General features: G+C 48.8%; 1 protein-coding gene across 3 annotated transcripts in view; it reads left to right on the top strand.

The window, feature by feature from the left end:
- The first annotated feature begins 328 nt into the window (after window positions 1-328).
- The window catches only part of LOC1281252 (b(0,+)-type amino acid transporter 1), a 25688-nt gene continuing 2764 nt past the window's right edge, over window positions 329-23252 (top strand). Inside the window, exons 1-10 of one of the 3 annotated variants that reach the window (XM_061642903.1) lie at window positions 329-446; window positions 12396-12521; window positions 13225-13344; window positions 13431-13532; window positions 16503-16745; window positions 18398-18668; window positions 18746-18973; window positions 19036-19132; window positions 22341-22490; window positions 22608-22776. In XM_061642903.1, coding sequence (XP_061498887.1) covers window positions 407-446; window positions 12396-12521; window positions 13225-13344; window positions 13431-13532; window positions 16503-16745; window positions 18398-18668; window positions 18746-18973; window positions 19036-19132; window positions 22341-22490; window positions 22608-22776 — 1546 coding nt within the window. In that variant the 5' untranslated portion in view covers window positions 329-406. Of the gene's footprint in view, window positions 447-9946; window positions 10556-12395; window positions 12522-13224; window positions 13345-13430; window positions 13533-16502; window positions 16746-18397; window positions 18669-18745; window positions 18974-19035; window positions 19133-22340; window positions 22491-22607; window positions 22777-23252 lie in introns of those variants that run through there. The other 2 variants (XM_061642904.1, XM_061642902.1) reach the window with 2 other exon arrangements.

The raw sequence follows: 23252 nt of genomic DNA, 5'->3' as shown, positions 1-23252 counted from the left end.
GTAAGCCTAATAACGGAAACCGTGGCCTCCGTTCACTTGCACCTCCCGTCCTTCGTCCTCTCGCGCACGATGGAGCGCTGGAGGAGCGATTCTGCGCAATTAACTTGCTCTGTGTTCGTGCATTCTCCCCAATGTGAGCGGTGGCCGCCTCATAGTGAGAGGGACAGCGAGCAAACGGTGAAATGAGTAGGCTGAGGATGATGATCTCGGTGTGAGTGTGTGCCGTGCCGCGTCTGTGGAGCCGTCCAGAGAGTGGCAGAGAAGCGCTGAGCAGGTGAGCAGAAGCCGTATGTAACCGCTCAGTAGGCTCCGAGTATATAATCGGCACTTTTCCGCGCTGCGAGCTCATTCAGTCCGTGCCGAGTGACATGAGAGTAAAGACATCGAAAGTGATCGAGTGCAAGACATGTTTCAGCATGCTTTTCAAACAAATCAATTTGGAAACGGTAAGTAAAGGGGCAGGGAGCAAGAGAGGGGGTAGTGTAGTGTAGTGTAGTGGCATTGTTGTATCGAAATGTGTAAATTAGCAAACACTCCTTGAGTGGCGTGGCGTTACCTCCTGGTAGACGCCCATCGCTCCCAACCTCGGCGCGCGAACAGGTGCAAAAGCGGTGTGTAATCGTCGGACCAAGTTTGTGTGTGTGTGTGTGTGTGTCTCGGCTCGGCGTTCGATTGCATCATTCGAATTGCTTTGCGAAAGTGGGCGATGAAATATGCTAGTTTAGAGAAATCCATCGGTTCGTCGACGTTCCGTTGCGTTGAAATGCTTGCTGGACAGTCCTCGGGCCAAGCCGAACTGCTGTCCCACCTTGACGTCATCGTGCGACGTCTTTTCTGTGGGCGCGTGACGGACTGCAAGCGAAATAAAAAAGCGAAGACACCCGTCACGAAACTGACTGCCGCCGTGCTGCTGTGGCGGACCGCCGGTTTGCTCCATCAATTAGCGCCGATCGGCAGCGGTGATGTAGCTGAACCCGCGTGGTCTGCTCTAAAAAAAAAAAAGCCGGCCGTAAACCAATTTTTGCGGGGTGCCCTTTTGATAATGACGCAAGGCGGTGCAAGGCGGTATAGCTTTTTTGCTTCCTCAGTGTGGTAGCAGATTTGTGAGGTTAAACACACATAGGCGCTGGGCGGTGGGGGGGGGGGGGGGTGGATTTGGTGAAAAATGTGTAGCGAGAAGGGAGCAACATACACTCACACTCGAGGATAGTCGGTGAAGTGAGAAGCGACCCCAACGACTCACTGCCTTTGGCTGAGAAGCGCTTTGAGAAGCGTTTTCCACCTCGCTTTTGTCGCTCCTCCGCCACGCTCCACTACCACCGGTGAGGAGGAGGGGGGGGGGGGTCTTCATGCGGCGGTGTAATCCTCCTTCCTTACATGGCCTTACCCAACGAATGCAACTGTCGCCGCTCGGTTCTAGAGCGACCTTCACTCGACCTCGTGGAAAAGCGTTCCCCGGATCGGGTTGGTCCCCCGCACCACACATTATGATCAGCGTGGAACAGCGTCCGAAAGTAATGGAAATGGTTAGTAATTGCACTGATGGATTGAAATTAGTTCCCGCTACAAAGCGTGAGGGAGGGGGGGGGGGGGGGGGATATCAGTTACTACGGCAAGAAAACGCGCCATTTTGGTGTTTGCCAAATGCTAGATCCGACGATCCAATGCTGGCCCCACAAAAAGTGCCCCCAAGATATGTAGGTCAAGGTTTTGAGCGGTGTGGAGCTGGCTGGGCTGAACGGGCAGCATCAATTAAGTGTGTGCTTGATGATTGGAATGCTGTTGCCGCCGCTCGGTATTCAGGCACAGCCGCCATCTTGCAATTCTATGACGACCTCCCCCCAGTAGTAGTGACCGCTTGGACCACGCACCATTGGCAGGATCAATTGGCGCGGAACTGATGAATGGATTGTGCGGGCGGTTCGCCGCACGCAAAACTGGTTGCTATGGGTTGTGCCATTGATGGGAAATGCTTACTATAAGGGAAGAATGTGGGATGACAACGAGAATAACAATAGCTTTTGAAAGGTTTGTGACAAGGTTGATTAGCTTGTTGTTCGTTTTTGCTGTACGGAAAGCTTGCAAAATGTATGTAAAAGTGTCTATTGATTACTTGACAACGCGCACTTTCTTCACGTTTCATCTATTAGTTTTCCACATAATCAGAAATGTAATTTCACGTTGATTCCTCCTTGTGTAATCTCTCCTAACACACGCTCTAATCTTGACATTTGCTTACGTATTAGTGATATCTGATTTGCCTATCATAAATCCGGCACAAATCCGCCAGTGAGAAGCAATACAGCTGCCAGGCGGACGGGTTCTTGTTTGCCATTAAATGGCATACCGTGAATCCCGTGTGAGGCAACGTCGCGCGGTTCCAGCAGCTTGTGCAACGATGTAAGTCGTTCCTCTATTCACCTTGGGCGACTCGAGGCAAGCACGTTTCACGGTTTGTTTTTGCACATTTTGGACGAGCGAATACGTGCTCTAGCAAGGACTGCACACCCTGAATCATTCGGAAACGATTATTTTCTGCAAATTGTTCTGGAGAAGCGTATTACCATTTTCATTATTCGCTACGTGAAATATGACCTATACTGACACAGTAATCCTGTCCGCTTTTTAAGATTAATATCCATCGCCAGATTGGTTGTACAGGTCGAGGGGCGAAACTGGGGCAGACAACACACTTATTGAGAACCAATCACGATATTATCGTACCCCGCCCCTTGCGTGCTTTCTTTGCAACTCTGTCGCGACACTGTCCCGATCCACTACCCTCCCGAGATTTCGCTCGCCATAAATCTGCTCCCAAACCGGAATAAGAAAGACCAGGAACCAGGCGAACACAGAAACCATGGCGGCCGTTATGCCAAATGGTCCAGCATGCGCAGCTTTCCGAACCGCGTTTAGCTCAATTGACGTTCAATTAAAACTAATTGGTTCCAATCGACGCAAAACGCTCGACGACGAACACGATCGTCAAATGGCGTCAAATGGCCCGAAAGCAGGGGGGGTGAGGTTATGTGGTTTTTTGTTCATTTTCATTCTCATACCGTTTGCTAAACCGTGAACCTGAATAACATCCAGTTTGTGTGTCGTAGAGATCGTATTTATGCGATAGCGTGGCGCCAGTCACGGGATGGTCAGTAAATCTCCATCAACACCCCCGGTTTGCTAATGTGTGCGCTAATGGTTGGCCATGTAAGAGCCAACACGTGGCCAAGCTTTTGCGACACAAACCGCCCGTGTGCGACTTTCAACGTGAGCTTTCCATTGGCCGGCTTGTGTACTTGATCTTGAACCTGATACATCATTTATCATCATCATCATTCCTTCTGCAGTTTGTAATGGAAAGAACATAAATTATCCAAGGCACTTTGCTTTAGCGCCCGTTTGTCTAGGAAAGCAAAACAAAAAAAAAAACGCATCAACATGGAGACAAACAACTCGACGGAGCAATAAAACGAAGTGCATTTGGTTTTGTGTATTCAAATGACTTAACTTTTTCGCTTTATGAGCAACCCATTGTCGACTCTTTGATGCGCACCGAACAAGCACTGACGAGTTGCTTTATCCTTTCCTCGCCTTCCCATGCCCCGAGTCGTGATTGTCGGGGGTTGTTGTCGCTTTGTCAATAGACGCCTGCGCAACATCATTTCACTCCACTTGATTGTGGCTGGGCGAAAATATAGTCGCAGCAAATCTCTGCCATCCAGACACTGGCTTACAGAATGGCAATCGTCTGCGGACGGTCACAGCTCTCGACCGCGTAGTATGTGTGTGTGCGTGTGTGTGTTTGATGGTGTGTGTTTCATAACGCATTTCAAGCCATAACTCTTTACTGGCACGAAATGAGAGACGAACGCGCAATGAATTTATCTGATTGGATGCAATGGTGTGTAAAACTGGAGGGGGCTGTGTGTCCTCTTTTCCCCCCGTTGTTTTCTTCTTCTCTATGTCACGCCAATTTGAAAGCTGAACGAGCTCAAGAAAGCTACCCCTCATGTCTTCCATCTATCATGTCTGTGGTGACGTTTTCGTTCCACATTACGTGCAACGGAATGCCTCGTCAGCTTCCGTGCAGTCAGTAAAAGGTGCAAGGCTTCTTGCCACAGAATTGACCATTAATTGAACATTCTCGGGACGATTTTTTTTCTTCTTTTCTTATACATGGCAAGTCAAGAAGCGACATTCCGGCATGTGTTTTCTGGTGCGCTAGAATGACATTTTATTGGTCGTAACCTGGAACGTGGAATGCTTCTGACTGACGTGAAATGGGAAAAACTGTCTTCAAAAAAAAAACGGAGGGAACACACTCAGCTGTATGAATAGAGCGTATATTGCACATTTCCGTTCCACCCGGAAGCCAGGCAAAGAGTGAAGTGGATGAGAGGCAGAATGCGGAAGGATGCGAGAAAAGCGAACGACAAATTATGTGTGGAACAGGTTGTTTTGTGTGGTTGTGCCCACGGCATGGCTCCATTCATCACAGTTTCTCCCACAATGAGTGCAAAGTGTCGCTCCTCATCTCGAGTTCGATGCAGCATGGGAGGGGGAAGAGGATGTGACAGGTGTCAGATTTCGGGGCCGGTGCAATTGCATTTCCGCGAGATGAAAGTAATGCCACTTAATTGGTCATGAGCCATGAGTCGCAAAACGGCGTATGTTATGTGTGACACACACACACACACACACACACACAGATGTCCATGGTATGCAGTGGAATCATATTTCACGTGTTTCCATGCAACAGAAGCATTATATTTCATTTGTATTTTCCCTTTATGTTGCACCGCGCAATTAAATTTCTCCCAATCAATGATTCTACGAATTTGTAAATTGTGTTAGCGCCAGCAGGGACTCGCTCCTGTCCACTAGCCTTATGGTACCGAAGGCTACCAAAGCTTCACATCGCACCGAGCCTCAGCACACTACAGTGGGAAAAGCTATTCGATTTTCGTGTACGGACGATGGAGATGTGCAAAAATCCTAATCCAATTAAATCGATCGTTCGCAATGGCGGACGAGGCGGAGCTGCTGGTACCGGATCCATGCGGAATGTCTGGCGGGTGTTGTAAAACAATCGAATAAGCCTGTTAACAGCGTCTGTTTCAGTTATGATTACTTGGTGAAAGGCACTTAAAATATTTCCCATATTGCAGTTCTGTAAATAAAACACTTTTAAAAATGATCATTCTGCAATGGGAACAAAAGCCGTTATTCATTGGTTGATAATGAACTGCGTCATTTCGAGTCTCGTGGTGGTCATGTAAAAGCATCGTGTAAAAAAACGGAAATGTAAAATCAGAAAACAGAAGAATCCTATGAATTCACAGAAGAAAAAAAACTGTCCATTTGTATTGTCGGTGAACAATTACGCACAAAAATACACAAATTATGATCCTGGATTTCAATTTCACTACGAGTGACCCCACAACAAACCCTATTGTGCGTGTGCGTTCGAGTGTAAAAAAAAAGAAATTGCATTCCTTCCTCTACGAAACGGCTCCAAACGGTTTCCACTTCGGTCCAAGCGGAATGGGCGCCTCCATCCGTCCGACAGGAGAAGTGAGAAGTGAGAACCGTGAGCCAGCCGCCCGCCTCGGTGAGCGGTGAGCGGTGAGAAAGAGCTTCGGCAAACCAAATTCACCGCTCTTGTGCTTTTCCTCACGTTCTCTCTGTGGACTTGCGCCGTCAAGAGCACATTCACGACCTCTCCCTCGTATCGAGAGAGATGGAAAGAGCGAGCGGGAGAGAAAGAGAATGTGAGAAGTGAGTTTTGCCCTCCTGCTCCCCATTTCCTCTCATTCCCATCCTTCCGTTCATCTTGCCGAACGACCGGTGTACCGAATGGAATTGTTATCCTTTCGGAATGTGTTTGCTTGCTTCGGCGCCGCTTCCACGTGCACGCCTCGTTCGGTCTGCCGAACGCGTATCGCCCCCTTCTGCACACTCGCCGGCGTATCGCGATGGCCGGTTCCACGTGGTAGTGCTTGCCGTGCAGGAGCATGTCCGGATCGACGCTTCAAGGACACTGAACCGGGGACTGCCGGGGTTTCTCTGCCTGCGCTTGCCCGCGGTGTAAATGGAAATCGAAACCGCCGTTCTATTCTAGCGCTGCTCTGATTTGCTCTCAGCTAGGATCGACCTCTCGCTCTTTCAATCGTTGTTTGGCTCCAGTGCTTTCAACCAGCGCACCCGGAAACCAGCTGTAATGTATGGAAAGCTTCTAGCACGTTTTGCATTGCCTATAACCTCGTCCTGTGACTGCACGTTCGCCGAGCGAAAGTTTTATTCTACGCATCGCAGCAGCAGCAGCGTGCCTTACAGCTGGCAAATTGCGATGTAAGTTTGTGAGAATGCTCAATGACAACAAAAGGACACTCCATGCATGTGTGTGTGTGTGTGTCATTGTTGGCGTTCGCGTAAAGTGGGGGAAAAGGTTTCGAATGCGATGGGGCAACGCCGCCTTCCTTAATTAGAATATTATTAAACACTACTAGCACTATCAGCGTGATTGAAAACGGCGATATTTATAGTTTATGACTCGAGCTGCGGTAGTACCACATGGTGCTGTACGTGTGTGTGTGTGTTTCCGATGGCATGTGACGTCAGATATTGACTTTGTAAGCCATTTCATTACCAAATCCCCGGTGCTTTTCTCCCTTACCTTTGCCAGAAGTGGAAACTATCGTAAATCAATCCAGTAGGGGCCAGAGCGTATACTTTAATTGTTGTTCTTTTTTTTCGTGATGTTTGCCAACCGCTCCGCAAATCGTTCGGCGGGATTAGCTCGTGACGATCGCGCGAGCAGCAAATATAATAACAACACACGCTGCGTTGCGCCTGAATGACGCCGTTTGTTTCATTCTAGCGACTTTGGGCGGAAAAACGGTTCGCAAAACCAAACACTTGGATTATGGTGTGGTTGTGTGTGTGTGTGCGCACTAGAACAGAGCCAACAAGATGATGATTACGATTGAATCGGATCGCGCTGTATTGTTGTGGTCCCATCAATGTGTGCAGCGGTGTGTAATGGGTGTTAATGGATGCACCGGTTGGAATGGGCGGCTTTACCCGCAGCCCCGGTTGATGGATTAATTTTATAATTACACTTGGCACTTACTAGACACCCGTACCAGGCCTATTCCCATCCGTCATGTGCATTCAACACCAGATCGGCGAAAGGATGCGGCAAGCAAAGAGGAGAAACAGAAAAAAATAAAAAATAAACATGACAATTCAGTCCCTTTTTTGACGACAATCATTAATTGGGGGAAGAAAATAGCGCTTCGAACCACGGAGGAATGCATCTAGTGGATTGCGTTTTCGTTCACCCCGAGTATTTGATGAATCTAACGGACGGGAGCTGACAATCAACCGACCACGAGTCACGAGTTGAATTTTGAACGTGCAACACACGGGGCAGCAAGATGAATCGTAGGGATCGTGCCCATTACCTGTAGGGTAATGAAAACAGACAGTTAAAAGGGAACCATTAGTACACAATCATCCGCCTACCGTCGGGCTGAAGCTTACAAGCCTTTTGGGTGTGACAAATGCGTCCGAAGATCATTTTTCATTCAGCTGCTCGCTGGTGTTGGTGATGATGAGGATCTTTTCCCCCGTTTCTCCCCAAACATTTTTGTTATCTTGCATGAAATCGTAAGAAAGTGTGTCTTTCGTAGGGGGGACAGATGGTGCGGCTTGGTGGTTAAACCTTGGAAAGAACGGAAGAAGGCCAATGTCGAGGGGGAAACGGACAAGCGGAATCGTGGGTAAGCGACCAGGCGAGGCAGCGGTAGGTCACGAGGTTCCCAAAATAGACGAGATACGCACGGTCGACCTCCCCTCCCATAGCGTGAGCAGAGCATGAGCTGTCCGAACATTCCGGTCCAAATCCCCGCAAGATACGTTAAACTGAGGGAAAAGTATCGTCACACACACACACACACACACACACACACACACACACACACACACACACACACACACACACACACACACACACACACACACACACACACACACACACACACACACACACACACACACACACACACACACAAACCGACACATACGATTTTGTTACTGCACGGGAGGAATGAAATTCTTTCCCCCAAACACCCCTCCACCGATGTTATGCGAAAGGGTGTGACGGGTTCATTAATTCATGTGCACCGGATATGTGTGGCACGGTGACTTCTGGTGGTGGTGATGGCGCACAAAAGCAAGAAAAGCAACGGTGTAGTGCGTTTAGAACGGGCCGATTGCTTGTTTAGGACGGGCTTACTCGGTTTGCCCGTTGTTGCCTGCGTAGCTGGTGCTGACCTACGGTCACAAGCTGACTCACATACACACAGACACCGGTTAACCCGCTGCGAGGATGCTGCAGGCACCGGACCGAACCGGCTTCACTGAGAGGTGTTGAAATCGGTTTGACATCTGGCCGGCAACACAAAAAAGAGCCGGAAAGACGATCAGGAGCCAGTGCTCTTTCCATCCATCTCTTGCGCTACTGACGGTATCAATTATGGCACCATCCCTGGGGTTGGTTGGAGGTTGGTGGCTTTTAGAGTGACCTTTTACGAGCAATTTGCTTCCATGTTACGGGATTGTTATGGGCGCCATTGGGGCGACCGAATTTGACAGGTGCCATAACGTGTTACGAGCAATTGATTGCACGCATCGGTGTGTGATGCTTTGAAACGGAAGAGAAGGTGGTTTGTTTTGGGCACAGTGAAGTGGTAAAAGCAAAACTGAGAATAGATTGAATTGCTACTGCTATTTTTTGCTAAAAGAATCATTAAAAAGATAACTTTGTACTGCCTTTTGCATACATTTAGGCGGTTTTCTGTTCTGTCGAGGGAAATCATACAAAAGCAGCAATTCATGTCAAAATCGATACAACCACGAGACGCTATAGCTGTAGGCAAGGCTCCAACCAGTTTGATGATCGCTGATGATCATGTCACGTTGTTTATTTACCATTAACATTAAGCTAATATGCCGTCATGTGATACGGTGTAAACGTATGATCGCGGTCGCAAAATATCATCATCATCAGTTTGTTTAACAATATTAAGCGTGTTTACTGCTGTCGACTTGATTTGTTAAAATGTCTCTTGCTTGTAGTGTACCAGCTTGTGTGTGTGTGGGTGTGTGGGTGTGTGTTTGGGGGGAGGGTAGGCTATTCACACATCGATTGTGGCCGGTACTTGCTAACGAGCAAATACTCTACCCCGATGACGTGTGCGTCAGGTGTGTGGTTTGCTTTTTTTGTGTGTGTTCAACCTTTCGCTGGTTGAAGCGTGGTGCGTGTAATGCTTGTTGCTGCACCTGCGGATGCATCTCTCACGCCCCTGCGAGACTAGTCTGGCCGGGGGAGGTAGGAGGGCAGGGGGAACGGGAGCGAGATCCCCACACGCGCACACCGCCACGTACTGGCGCCACATGATCGCGTTTGCACGGAGAGCCACAACAGCGCACGGCACACGGTGTGCGGTGTCGCGCTCTCAGACAAGTCAGGCTATTTTTGACCGATTGAAATCCACTGAACTCGCCACAAATCCCGCCACTGGCTAAAGGTTTCTGCGAGGGGGAAGTTCAAATACTTCTTATCCCACAACCACACACACACACACACACGAACACAACCGTTGTTCCGCGCGCCTGGTGTTTGGCAATTCTGCGGAATAGTTTGGCGAACCGTGCAGCCGGGTGGCGATGGCACCATCTCGGTACCGTTTCGGGCTGTGAGTGTGACGATTCCGTCTCGGGCTGCTCTCTTTCGTGTGTTCGCTTTCTCTCTCCCTCTCTCTCTCTTTCTCTCTCTCTCTCTGTCTTGCTCGGGATTTTGGGGACGATCTCATTCCGAGCAGCCCGAACGACCGCCCGGTCTATAAAAACGAAAATCGCGGCTGAGAAATCTTTTCAGTTAAAGTTCGTACCCGACCGGAGCTAGATCAAGGTTTTCGGGGATCCTGGGCAAGCGTTCGTCCGTTTTTGAAGCTTTTTAGGAAGTTCGGCTACGATCGGTTCCTTTCTCTATTGGAAAGGTACAGGGGAGAAGGGAGTGATCGCCAATCACTGACTGTTTGTGGAGTGTATGCGTATATGTCCCTGTCTCTTTCTTGTGGGTGTGTGCGTGTGTGTGTAGTACGTGTCTTGCCGCTCGACTAGAGACGGATAATTGGTGCGCCACGTGGTCGTGCTCGGTACCGACAAAGTGTTTCCGTTGCGTGTCTCGTTGAATGTTTGTCCGTGTGTAGTGTGTGTGTGTGCAAGTAGTAAACCTATTTGTTTGACCGACCGCACCAAACAAAACGACATCACACAGCATCCCCACACCATCATTCTGCCCGCGCGATCACGGCCGACCAACACACCCGTCGGATAGCCAATTCGCTCCCGGACGCTCATGCCATGCGCAGCTCAATCTCTCAGCTCTTCTCGGCAGCGTCAGACCACGATGCCGGAGGGCGCAACGCACATCAGCTACAGGCGGCCGGTACGGGAACTCCCACACAGTGCACTAACGGCTATGCAGGTGCGTGTTTTCCATCGACTTTCTCGCATCCCCCGGGGACGCGTTCGCTTCTGCGGGAGCCGTGGTTCGGGTGGTGTTTGCCCTACTAGCCGGCTGTTAGGTTAAGAATGGACTAAAATAGCCGGGCGGTTCAACCAAACAGCCAAACGTCCGTTCGTCTGCCCGTCCGGTCGCGATCGGCTCGCGTGAGCTGGCGGCTGAAACAATTGCCAATTGCGACGAAACCGATCGGGCGATGATGGATGTACGTCCATTAGGACAGGAGTGTGAAAATCGTGCACAGTCGTTGAGCTCCATTTTGTGTCTGGTATGCTTAGTTGGTGTGTCCGTTTGTGTGTGTGTGTGTCTATGTATGATCTATTTATCTTCTTCCGCACATACGATAAACGGAACACTATTCCAACTGCGATTCAGGGTGGTTTTGGTGATTATTATCTGAATCCTCTTCCTCTGTGTGTGTGTATATGTGTGTTTACGTTTCGGTTGGGTGTTGGTGTACCATTCCGTTTACCAACCAGCCATCTGGGACGTGGTGGTGCTTCTGGTGATATAACACACAGCGCGCGTCCATTGTCTTCCTCGTTCCTTGAGCGGTCACCTAATGTAATATGCCGGCGTGCGTTGTGTAAACGAGGTCGATCTCACTCTCTCTCTCTCCCTCTGCCTGTCTGTCTACCTTTTAACAAAAAGTGGGACAGTGTCCGTGGGGTCAGGGTGAAATAAGCTTATGCGTCTGGAGGTGCCATAGACCGTTAAGTACTAGGCGCCTCCATGCGGCATTTCGCGTTTTCAATATTTTTAAAGCAAAATCGAAACGAAATGCCTAAAAAAAGAATTTTCTCAATACTATTGCGTAGGTGACGCGAAATAAATGAAGAATAACAAATGGTTCAAGGCCATCCTTCATGGCCGGTGGTGGTGGTGGTGGTGGTGATGGTTTCGATCGTGAGATTACGGCTCGCCAACGTAGTGTGAATCATGCCAATGAAAACAAAAACAAGATGAACGTACGCAGTAGTGCTCCCCTTCCATAGCACCAGCATAAAACGTGCTCATGCGCCGACGGGTTGATATGTAGCAAAAGACTATAATGTGTTTGTTCGTGCTCCGCCCAATGATGTTGGTTGTGGTGTGTTTAGGAGTAGGCAAATGGTTAATTTATTTACCCGTTCGACCGATCGAAATGTATGCTGTTGGAGTGACGTTTGAGCCGCGTTTGATCCTCCTGCGAGCAGTGATGCTGGAGGCATAATACATACCCGGCAAAGTTCATCGTCCGCACAGCGCGTCCGCCAGTTCCAATTTGATGGCAAATTATAACGCGTTCGCCCGTCCCACGATTGTGTGTGAACCGATTGGGACTCGTTAAGATCAATTTTGGTGTGCTGTTTGTGTGTGTGTGTGTGTGTGGATTGATCGCTCAAACACGAGAACCCCTTCCCGCCGCACCGCGCGCCGACGATGGCGAGACGACGAGATGATGATTTACGGAAACCGGTTTCAAGTGGCTTCGACGGATGTGGTGGCATCCGTGACGCTGTTAAATATATCCTTCGGGCAAATTAATTAGCACCCATCAAGCACATGTGCCATAATTAACATGAAAACACGTCCCCAGATCGTGGCTTCGACCGTCTCCTGTGTTTGGCTGTTCGGTTTCGTCTGTTTCGATTGAAAGATGGATGTCGCATGGCAGGAATGTTGCATCCTTTGTCACCGTGTTCGATTAGAGGCGATGACTGTGTTACTGCGCAACGATGGGCGCGTAGGGTGCATATGAGACTTTCCTTATCCTCACTAACCGTTACATCTTTTCTTTTCTCTGCTCTCCCGTCCACAGGACACAGTGGATCAATTAAAGATGTATCAAAGACAGACTGGAATTCCCGCATCGGGGACGGAACAGCGCAGCTCAACGGGACTCTCGGGCGAGGGACGTCCGAAACGGCAGAGACCGACTCATCAGGTAAGTGGGGGTGTAGGGTGGAGGGTGCACTTTGCGGTAGTATCGCGCAAGATTCGCGATCCGAGATTAGGGATCCATCCTGCTTGATGGCTCGTCGTGCCGCGCACGGAAATTTGCTTAATGGTGTGTAAATGATGAGAAAAACTGTTGAGCGAGCGAGCGGGCACACGATGAATGCCGTGCTCATTCAAGCAGCGTAATGGCCATGAACTTCAGTGTGTTTCCGGTACAGCTCCAGCGGCATCGCGAAGATTATCTTTCCGGCAAACTCGTTGCATTCCGCCCTGCGTGGTGTGTTTTTTCTGTTTTTAATTGGGGAAGGATAAAGTTTGAACGATTTCCGCCGTACCACTTAACAAGATCCGGAACCTGAGTGCTGTTTTGGATGGGCGGCTGGCTCTAATTTGTTAGCAAGAAAACTATTTTTGGAATGTTTGAAACTATTTTTGCTATGTTTTTCCGAGACGTTTATCGTTTTGTTTACAAATGTACACGTAGTAGCAGTAAATGTTCAAAAATAGTTCTCCGTATTTAATTGCACCCCAAAGTTGTAAGTAGTAAAGTAGGATCAAAGTACTGTTCGCCATTCAAAATAGTTCTCATCGATCTTTGCGAAAGTTGTTCGAAATCAAACATCCACCATGAGTGTACCCACCAACTGCTATTTAACATAATTTCCACGCTCTCTCTCTCTCTTTTCCAGGGACCGGGGGGATGCGGGACGCGTTGGAGGGGCCGGGCTCAGCGCAGAACGACGCTATTCACCTCAAGAGACGGGTGGGACTCTTCAGTGGGGTTGCTTTAATTGTCGGTACCATGATTGGTAAGTGGTTGTAGCTGTGGCGGTGGTCTGCGACGATGGCGTCGAATGCTTTCGTCTGATACGCTAATGCCTTGCCTTCCTTCCAGGGTCCGGAATTTTCGTGTCGCCATCTGGTTTACTGGTGCGAACTGGTTCCATTGGTGTGAGCTTTATCATTTGGATGGCCTGTGGATTGCTCTCGTTGTTAGGTAAGTACTACCCCGTTTTGCATGAAAACTCATTTCTCAACTCACAACACTATTCTTGTGACCAGCTTAGACCGTCGGTTGTTTGCGTCATCATGCGCGAAACCATAGGCAGTTGACAGACTGTCAAACAATTTACCAAAACATGGGATCGTTCGTTTGAAATCGTGCGAAAATTATTTGCTTCTTCCCCTTAAAAAGCCTCCCTAAATGGCCGCTCAAAGAATTGGGAACAGAAATTGCAGGGCGCAGGAAAGCAGGCGACATCCGAGAGGAATACAACAGAATCACATGGCTTGCCGGCTGTCACGTACGTACGTGCGTCACTTGCCTCACCGCTGAGTGTGTCCGCTTCTGTCCATTCCGTCCATTCCCTCCCAATGGGGTCGTCAGGTGATCGTTATGTCCGTTTTGTTCCGATCCATGCTTCACTGTGTTGACGCTTATCGATCAACCTGTCGCAGATCGGTAGTGATGCAACTCGCAAGGGAACGCAGGGAATTGTTGCATTAAAGAACGCGCCAGCTCAAGTCGTATCGTTGTGTGACACGCCACACGGGATATGATTGCAGCTAAAAATAGCGCCTTTTAAAACAACAGCCGATATCTTTTATTCGCAAAAACGGTCACAGCAAGAAAAAGAAGGCCAAATCATCGACACACACACACACACACACACAGGGTCAAACGGTGGACGACTTTGCGCTATCAACGCAAGATGGATGCGAAATGTGGCCGGTGCGAGAGTGCCATGGGGCTGGTTTGGTGAATTGTGACGATCATTTCCTCCCCGGTTCGTATGAAGGAGGGAGTGTGATAAATCTTGCGGTTGCGGTTCCTTCTAGAATGTGATGCATTATTTTTACGCCTTATTTAAATTTCCTCAATGAGCGGAACAGCTTTTCACACGAACGACGGGGTGGGCTCGTCTTCGGTCGGTTTGGGGGAATACGTAAATTTGACACCTAACGATGTTTGTACAACACCATCACAACGGGCGGTATAAACAGGCACGTCAGTAGCAAGCTTTTGAAAGGAGTTATTTTTATTTTATCTTTGCTGCTTATTTATCATATGCAATCACATGAAAAGTTTACATACTGTAAATTAAATTGTACCGAAACTTTTTTTTTATTAAATGTTAATTCATTTATATTTTTAACACTTTGACCGCCGGCCTGACGTCACAGTTTGCGAGTGAGCACGTAGCGCATGACAAGAGAGCGATGAGAGCGACAATTGTTCGTGCGACTATTATCACTCTTTTGTTTCATTTCGATAAGCGGCGAAGCACATGTCGTTCTCGTTCTCTCTTTCCTACCTCATTCGTTATCAAGAGAATTGGTGAGCGTCAGATACAGAGCTGAGCGGTGAACAAAGCTGTCGTGCGATTTCATATGACGCGGCGCTTAAAGTGTTAAAAGATTGGATCAGCAACATGGAGACGCCTAGTCTTTTATAAACTATTGCAATATAAAGATATTTGATTTTAAAATAATGGTGCGTTTTAACATTCACTAAAGTGTTATTATGTAAATAATCTACTTTTATCAAATGCAAGATTAAAATGAAGACAATTTTAATACCAATTGTGCATTAAATTACAAAAAAAAAACACGCCTCGATCAAAGCAGAACGCAAAGTTTCTCTCTTTTCAACTGCCAAATGGTCGTGGCTCGAAACTTTTCTATCACAACCGTTACAGTAAATATTTACAAATAAATTTACGATGAGACATGAATTTGCAAACGATCAACACTTGCCACTTGCCGGGGGTTCGTTCCCGGATTTGCCTAGCCGAACCAGCAGTAACGAAGAGAAAAGGGGCTTATTAATAGCGAACGAGCTGTAACACGGGGTTGTGACGTAGTATCATGTGGGGCTGCAAATCAAGAAGCACCACAGGGGTGCTGCCTTCACTCGATCCCTTCGAGTTGCCTCGAAACAGCGTGACGAGATTAGTGCAATAAATTGCAAAAAGAATGTTGTGCGGGTCTATATATACATATAATCCTTGCAAGGCCCATGTTTCTCTGATTGATGTGTGAAGGCGTGGGACATTTTTTCCCCTCCCTGTTCTGTAGTAAAGCACTTTGAACTTTTGCGTACAGTGGGAGAGAGAGAAGCTTTGCGTCGGCAAGTAAGTTCGATAACATTCGGGGCCGAAAGCGAAGTACATGCGCACGATAGTTGGAAAAGTTGCGCCTCAGCAAAGGATCAAAAACTTGGTCCCAATTTTGGACATGTTGTCCGGGAAAGTTGTCAAAGACGTGCTCGGAAAGTTGAGGAAGCTCGTTTAATTTATGCACCACCAGCTACTTATCTCTATCGCTCTTCGTTATGTTTCGTTGCCGGAATTGGTAATGCAATGACCTTCGATTGGAGGAAATATTTGAATGAGCATGTGTAATAAGTTGCCCAGTTTTCGCATACATCCTTACAAATTAAACGAGATTAAATAAAGCTCCTTGTGGATGCTGACTGCACCCAACGGTGGCAATAAAAATGTAATAATTCTTGCTTAATTCAAGCCTCAAAGATCAACGCGAAGGTGGTGATACACGTGAGCACGGCATATTAACATACGAATAGCTAAACGGCCCATAACTCCATTTCGAAACTGCCACCCTGGTTACGCTATTAAAACGAACGAGCCAAAGTTACCGATTGCCCGGGCCACAAACACGGCCACAAAAAGGGACAAAATGGCATCGTTTGGGAAGTTTTTACCCCGCTTGAACGCGTCGCTGACAGTAATTAAATCGGCGAACAGCGGAAGCATGTGCACTTGTCGCACTGCCAAACGGCCGGTAAGACATGGTGCAGGCAATCAACACACACACACGCACACTCACACAACCATACATCCACCCAACCATTAGATATTAAAACAAAATGAATACTTTTACCTACACCCTCTCTTCACCTCTTTATCACGCTGTTTTTTTTTTTGTTGCATTCCCTCCACACCAGGTGCATTGGCGTACGCTGAGTTAGGCACGATGAATACTTCGTCCGGAGCAGAATGGGCATACTTTATGGACGCGTTCGGGGCCTGGCCCGCCTTCCTGTTCTCGTGGGTGTCGACGCTGGTGCTGAAGCCGTCCCAGATGGCGATCATCTGCCTGTCGTTCGCGCAGTACGCGGTCGAGGCGTTCGTGTCCGAGTGCGATCCGCCGCTGAGCGTGGTGAAGATGGTTGCGATCCTTGCGATCGGTAAGTGCGCGACGGGACGCTGGCCGTCCAATACCGACCGACCTGAGCAGGAGAGAGAGAGAGAAAGAGAGAGAGAGAGAGAGAAAGAAACAGAGAGATTAAGAGTACCGAGACATGAGAGCGGCTGCTCTCGCGTTACACTGTCACAGCTGATTGTTTTGGCGCGCTCGTTCCCGGCACCCATCCTTCGCCTTCCGGGAATTGCGCCCGTGTGTGTGTGCGTACGCGCACGCATTCCGTTTCGTTTCGGTTCGTTCTGTTGCCTTCCGTTTTTCGGTTGCTTGTTGTGTAGAGCCGTGTGTGTAGAACCGTTCCCATTCCATTCCAGAGCATCGGACACGGGCACAGACATTATGTTCGTGAGGCCGATCCGGCAGTCCTGCGGGGGGGTGCCAATGTGGAGCACTGAGCACGGAGTAAGGACACACCGCACACACCGCATGAGCGTGACTTACAGAGTCCACCAAACAGAGAGCGAACAGAGAGAGAGAGAGAGAGAGAGAGCACACCCGTGTTGTGATCGACGGAAGGCAGTACAGTCTTCTCTGCGACCATCTTGACTCTGCTGCTTTAAAGTATTCTCTTCTTGTAGAATCCGCCGAGCATCTGGTACGTGCACCCCTCACACCCGCGCAAAAATGGGGTGGAGGGCAGGGGAGAGGACCAACGGTCATCCACAGCCACATCCTGGATCGTCCACGCCTCTGTGTGTGTGTTATCTCTCGTGTTTGGTGTGGCTCTTGCTCTAGCTCGAGTGCATGCGTACGTCGATCCTTCCTGCCAGCCACCTTTGACCCGGAGAAACGCGGGTTAATACCGAACTGCAACTGGAAGAAAAGAACGGAGGGGCGAAATGCTTCTTTTGCTCAGTTTTCATTTGCCATCATGCTCGCCATCATCACCATCCATCATCTATCCGGCAACAAGTAGGAACAAGTGAAGTAAAGCTTTCAAGATGTGGTTTTCATTGCTTACTAATTGGTGCATTGCCTAACAATTGTGGATTGTCAAATGGAAATCGAGTTTTTCTTTGTTTTAACAAATGTATTTCGTTTTAAGAACAAAAAGGACATTTTCTACACTCGTGTGAATTTTGGAAAATTTAATTGAGCAACTTCTTTTTGTGATTTAACTTTAACTGATTAAGAAAACTGTTTTTTTTTATCAAGTCAATGACGCAATTTGATGTTTGTTTAGTGAATTTCTTTCGAGCTCAGAAGTGCAGAAGTGAATTTATTTCTATTTTGAATCACAACACAGCAGATCAGACCCAAGACGCGCATCATCACCGCCTCATCTCATTAATCTTTTGTTGCACCGTTTTTTTTAATCGACTCTCTGGCGTCCTTGTTGCTAAAACCCTCCCCTCTACTGTTATTATTTTGTTGCAAACAAACACACACCCACACGTTCACAACACATTAATTCATAGAGGAGAGGAGTGGGAGAAAAAGTCGAAAACCAAAACACTCAACTCATCCTCAGCAAACGTCGCGTCGTCTCCGAGCGGGCTTATCGTGTGTGTGCACACGTGCAGCAAAAGGGAAGTCGTCCGAGCTGGTCGCTAATCGAGCCTTTCCGTTCCGCTTACCCCCCTTTTCATGTTCGCCCGATCGACGTACCTTCCCCCCTCCCCCGTCGCGATCTCTCAGTGAGCATCCTGTTCGTGAATTGCTACAGCGTGAACCTGGGCATGGCCGTGCAGAACGTGTTTACGTCGGCGAAGCTGATCGCGGTGCTGATCGTGATCTGTGGCGGTGCGTACAAGCTGTGCCAGGGCAACACGCAGCATCTGCAGAATGCATTTAGCGGCACTACGCCGTCGCTGGGTGCGATCGCGACCGCTTTCTACACCGGCCTGTGGGCGTACGACGGTTGGAACAATCTGAACTACGTGACGGAGGAGATCCAGAATCCGAGCAAGTACGTAAAGGAGGAGGAGGTGTAGCTTTTTCCCTTATCGTGCCGATGTCGTAACCTTGGTTTTTCTTCACCTGCAGAAATCTTCCCCGCTCGATCATCATCGGCATCCCGCTGGTGACGCTGTGCTACGCGCTGATCAACGTCTCCTACCTGGCCGCCATGTCGCCGACGGAGATGATCGAGTCGGAAGCGGTCGCGGTCACGTTCGGCAACCGCATACTGGGCGTGATGGCGTGGCTGATGCCGCTGAGCGTCACCATCAGTACGTTTGGCAGTGCGAACGGCACGCTGTTTGCGGCGGGACGGTAGGTTGAAGCCGCTCTGATCAAGCTGTACAGGTGCTGACATTGGTGTTTTCTCTTCACAGACTGTGCTTTGCTGCCAGCCGCGAGGGCCACCTGCTGGACATACTGTCCTACGTGCACGTTCGTCGTCTAACACCGGCGCCTGGGCTAATCTTTCACGTAAGTAATGGTGCAGATTGAGTAGGCGTACAATCGTTGAAGAGTACAAAATGTAGTACGCTGGAACTAATACTGAACCCATACCGGTACTGGAACTGATACTGAACCTAAATCGTTCCTGCAATCGATACTGAACTCATATAGGTACTGGAAATAATACTGAATCAAAACCGGTCCTGCAACTGATACTGAACGCATGCCGGTCCTGAAACTGCTCATGAACCCATACCAATCCTGGGACTGATACTAAACCCAATCCGGTCCTGGAAATGTTCATGAACCCATACCAGTCCTCGAACTGTTCATGAACCCATACCGGTCCTGGAACTGTTCATGAACCCACACCGGTCCTGGAACTGCTCATGAACCCACAACGGTCCTGGAACTGCTCATGAACCAATACCGGTCCTGGAACTGCTCATGAACCCATACCGGTCCTGGAATCGATCATGAACCTATACCGATCCTGGAATCCACGATGAATTCGTACAGGTCCTGGAACTGCTCATAAAACTATAGCGGTTCTGGAACTGCTCATGAACCCATATCGATCCTAGAACTGATACTAAACCTACACCGGTCCTGGAACTGCTCGTGAACCCATACCGGTCCTAAAACTGTTCATGAACCGGAACCGGTCCTGGAATCGATCATGAACCCAACCCCGGTCCTGGAACTGATACTAAATCCACACCGGTCCTAGAACTGCTCATGAACCCAAACCGTTACTGGAACTGCTCATGAACCCATATCGATCCAGGAACTGATACGAAACCTACATCGATCCTGGAACCGATCATGAACCCAAACCGGTCCTGGAACTGCTCGTGAACTCAAACCGGTCCTGGAACTGCTCATGAACCCATACCGGTCCTCAAACTGCTCATGAACCCATACCGGTCCTGGAACTGCTCATGAACCCAAAACGGTCCTGGAACTGCTCATGGACCAACAACGGTCCTGGAACTGCTCATGAACCAATACCGATCCTGGAACTGCTCATGAACCCAAACCGGTCCTGGAATTGATCATGAACCTATACCGGTCCTGGAATCCATTATGAATTCATACAGGTCCTGGAACAGCTCATAAAACCATACCGATTCTGGAACTGCTCATGAACCCATATCGATCCTGGAACTGATACTAAACCTACATCGATCCTGGAACCGATCATGAACCCAAACCGGTCCTGGAACTGCTCGTGAACCCAAACCGGTCCTGGAACTGTTCATGAACTCATACCGATCCTGGAACTGGTCATGAATCCACACCGGTTCTGGAACAGATACTAACCCCACACCAGTCCTGGAACCGATCATGAATCCATACCGGTTCTGGAACTGCTCATGAACCCATACCGGTCCTCAAACTGCTCATGAACCCATACCGGTCCTGGAACTGCTCATGAACCCACAACGGTCCTGGAACTGCTCATGAACCCACAACGGTCCTGGAACTGCTCATGAACCAATACCGGTTCTGGAACTGCTCATGAACCCAATACCGGTCCTGGAATCGATCATGAACCTATACCGGTCCTGGAATCCATTATGAATTAATACATGTCCTGGAACTGCTCATAAAACCATACCGGTTCTGGAACTGCTCATGAACCCATATCGATCCTGAAACTGATACTAAACCCACACCGATCCTGGAACCGATCATGAACCCAAACCGATCCTGGAACTGCTCGTGAACCCATACCGGTCCTAAAACTGCCCATGAACTAGAACCGGTCCTGGAATCGATCATGAACCCAACCCCGGTCCTGGAACTGATACTAAATCCACACCGGTCCTAGAACTGCTCATGAACCCAAACCGTTACTGGAACTGCTCATGAACCCATATCGATCCTGGAACTGATACTAAACCTACATCGATCCTGGAACCGATCATGAACCCAAACCGGTCCTGGAACTGCTCGTGAACCCAAACCGGTCCTGGAACTGTTCATGAACTCATACCGATCCTGGAACTGGTCATGAATCCACACCAGTCCTGGAACCGATCATGAATCCATACCAGTTCTGGAACTGCTCATGAACCCATACCGATCCAGGAACTGATCATGAACCCATGAACCCCCGGTTCTGGAACTGCTCAGGAACCCATACCGATCCTGGAACTGATACTAAACCCACACCAGTCCTGGAACTGCTCATGAATCCATATCGGTCCTGGAACTGCTCGTGAACCCATACCGGTCCTAAAACTGCTCATGAACCCGAACCGGTCCTGGAATCGATCATGAACCCATACCGATCCTGGAACTGATAATGAACCCAAACCGGTTCTGGAACTGCTCAGGAACCCAAACTGATCCAGGAACTGATACTAAACCCACACCGGTCCTGGAACCGATCATGAACCCATATCGATCTTGGAACTGATACTAAACCCACACCGGTCCTGGAACTGCTCATGAGCCCATACCGGTTCTGGAACTGCTCACGAACCCATACCGATCCTGAAACTGCTCATAAACCCATACCGATCCTAGAACTGCTGATGAACCCATATCGGTCCTCAAACTGCTCATGAACCCGAACCGGTCCTGGAATCGATCATGAACCCATACCGATCCTGGAACTGATAATGAACCCATACCGGTCCTGGAACTGCTCATGAACCCATACCGATCCTGGATCTGATACTAAACCCAAACCGGTCCTGGAACTGCTCGTGAACCCATGCCGGTCCTGGATCTGATACTAAACCCACACCGGTCCTGGAACCGATCATGAACCCATATCGATCCTGGAACTGATACTAAACCCATGCCGGTCCTGGAACTGATACTAAACCATCCCAAAAGGTCCCTCTTGGATAACAGGAGATCATGCGACACAGGAGGCAACATTTTCAGGTCAGAATGTCGCTTTTTTAATGCGGACCTGGTCAAACACAAAGTAACAGGAGAGTATGAGATAGAGCGGGCTACATTTATCACATTTCATGTTCACAAATTATCGTATCGTTCGGTGTGCTGCAAGTAACAGGAGAGCATGGCACTGAGAAGCTCGACGGGGAACAATTTCTTTTTATCGAAAATTTCTGACCGATTTTTCGATCAGCCGGGTACCAGGAGAGCATGCGACACAGGAGTTCAGTTTTATTAGAAAATTTTGAGTAAAAATTCAATTCTCAAAGTAAAATTTCTCATTTTTTATACCCCTCTCTCTCTCTCTCTTCCCCAACAGTCGCTTATTGCCGGTGCGATGGTGCTGTACGGTACGATCGATTCGCTGATCGACTTCTTCAGCTTCACCGCCTGGATCTTCTACGGTGGCGCCATGGTCGCCCTGATCGTGATGCGCTACACCAAACCGAACTACCCCCGACCCTACAAAGTAAGTGGTGGTCGCGTCGGCGTCCGGCGGTCGATCCGCTCCTGGCTGGCTGCCGTCACTCACAGACTTTTCACTCTCTCTCTCTCTCTCTCTTCTCGTCCATTCCCTCTCGAACAGGTCCCACTTATCATTCCAATTTTGGTTATGGTCATTTCCGGCTACCTTGTGGCGGCTCCCATCATCGAGAAGCCGCAAATCGAGTACCTGTACGCAGTGCTGTTCATACTGGCTGGGCTGATCTTCTACGTACCCTTCGTGCACTACGGCTACCATCCAAAGTTCATGGGTAAGTGGACAGTTTACGGTGGCTTACGGTGGGGAAGGAAAGGTGTGATTTTAAAAATAGCCACTATACTCTCACAGCTCTAGAATTCTGCTTTCCGTCCGGTCTTTCCCCCTCCCCCCCATCCGCTCCCCTCCATTTCCTGAACCAATTTCCCCACCGCAATCATCGCGTGAAGGTTATTGTGTGTCGGTGCAAAAATTATTAAACCCTTCCCCTCTTGCCTCTCTCGTGACTTTTTAAAGGCACAAGTTGAAGGGGCCGGTTTGTGTGTTGCACTGTTTTTTTTTGCACAAACCGAGGGAAAGCAACATGCCACCGTGCCAATTGTGCCATGCCCAAATAATGCAGCAGCAGCAGCAGGTGTAGAAATTAAATGATGAGAAAATGGCGGAAAATGACGGCGGTGCTACTTGCGATGCGTTGCTAGGCAACGTTCAACGCGTGTTTTTTTATTTTAATTTTTTTACTGTGCCGCT

Source organism: Anopheles gambiae, chromosome 2 (assembly GCF_943734735.2).
Source record: "Anopheles gambiae chromosome 2, idAnoGambNW_F1_1, whole genome shotgun sequence".
NCBI classification, from domain to species: domain Eukaryota; kingdom Metazoa; phylum Arthropoda; class Insecta; order Diptera; family Culicidae; genus Anopheles; species Anopheles gambiae.
The sequence above is the reverse complement of the archived record's forward strand: the minus strand, read 5'-3'. Positions and strand labels throughout refer to the sequence as shown.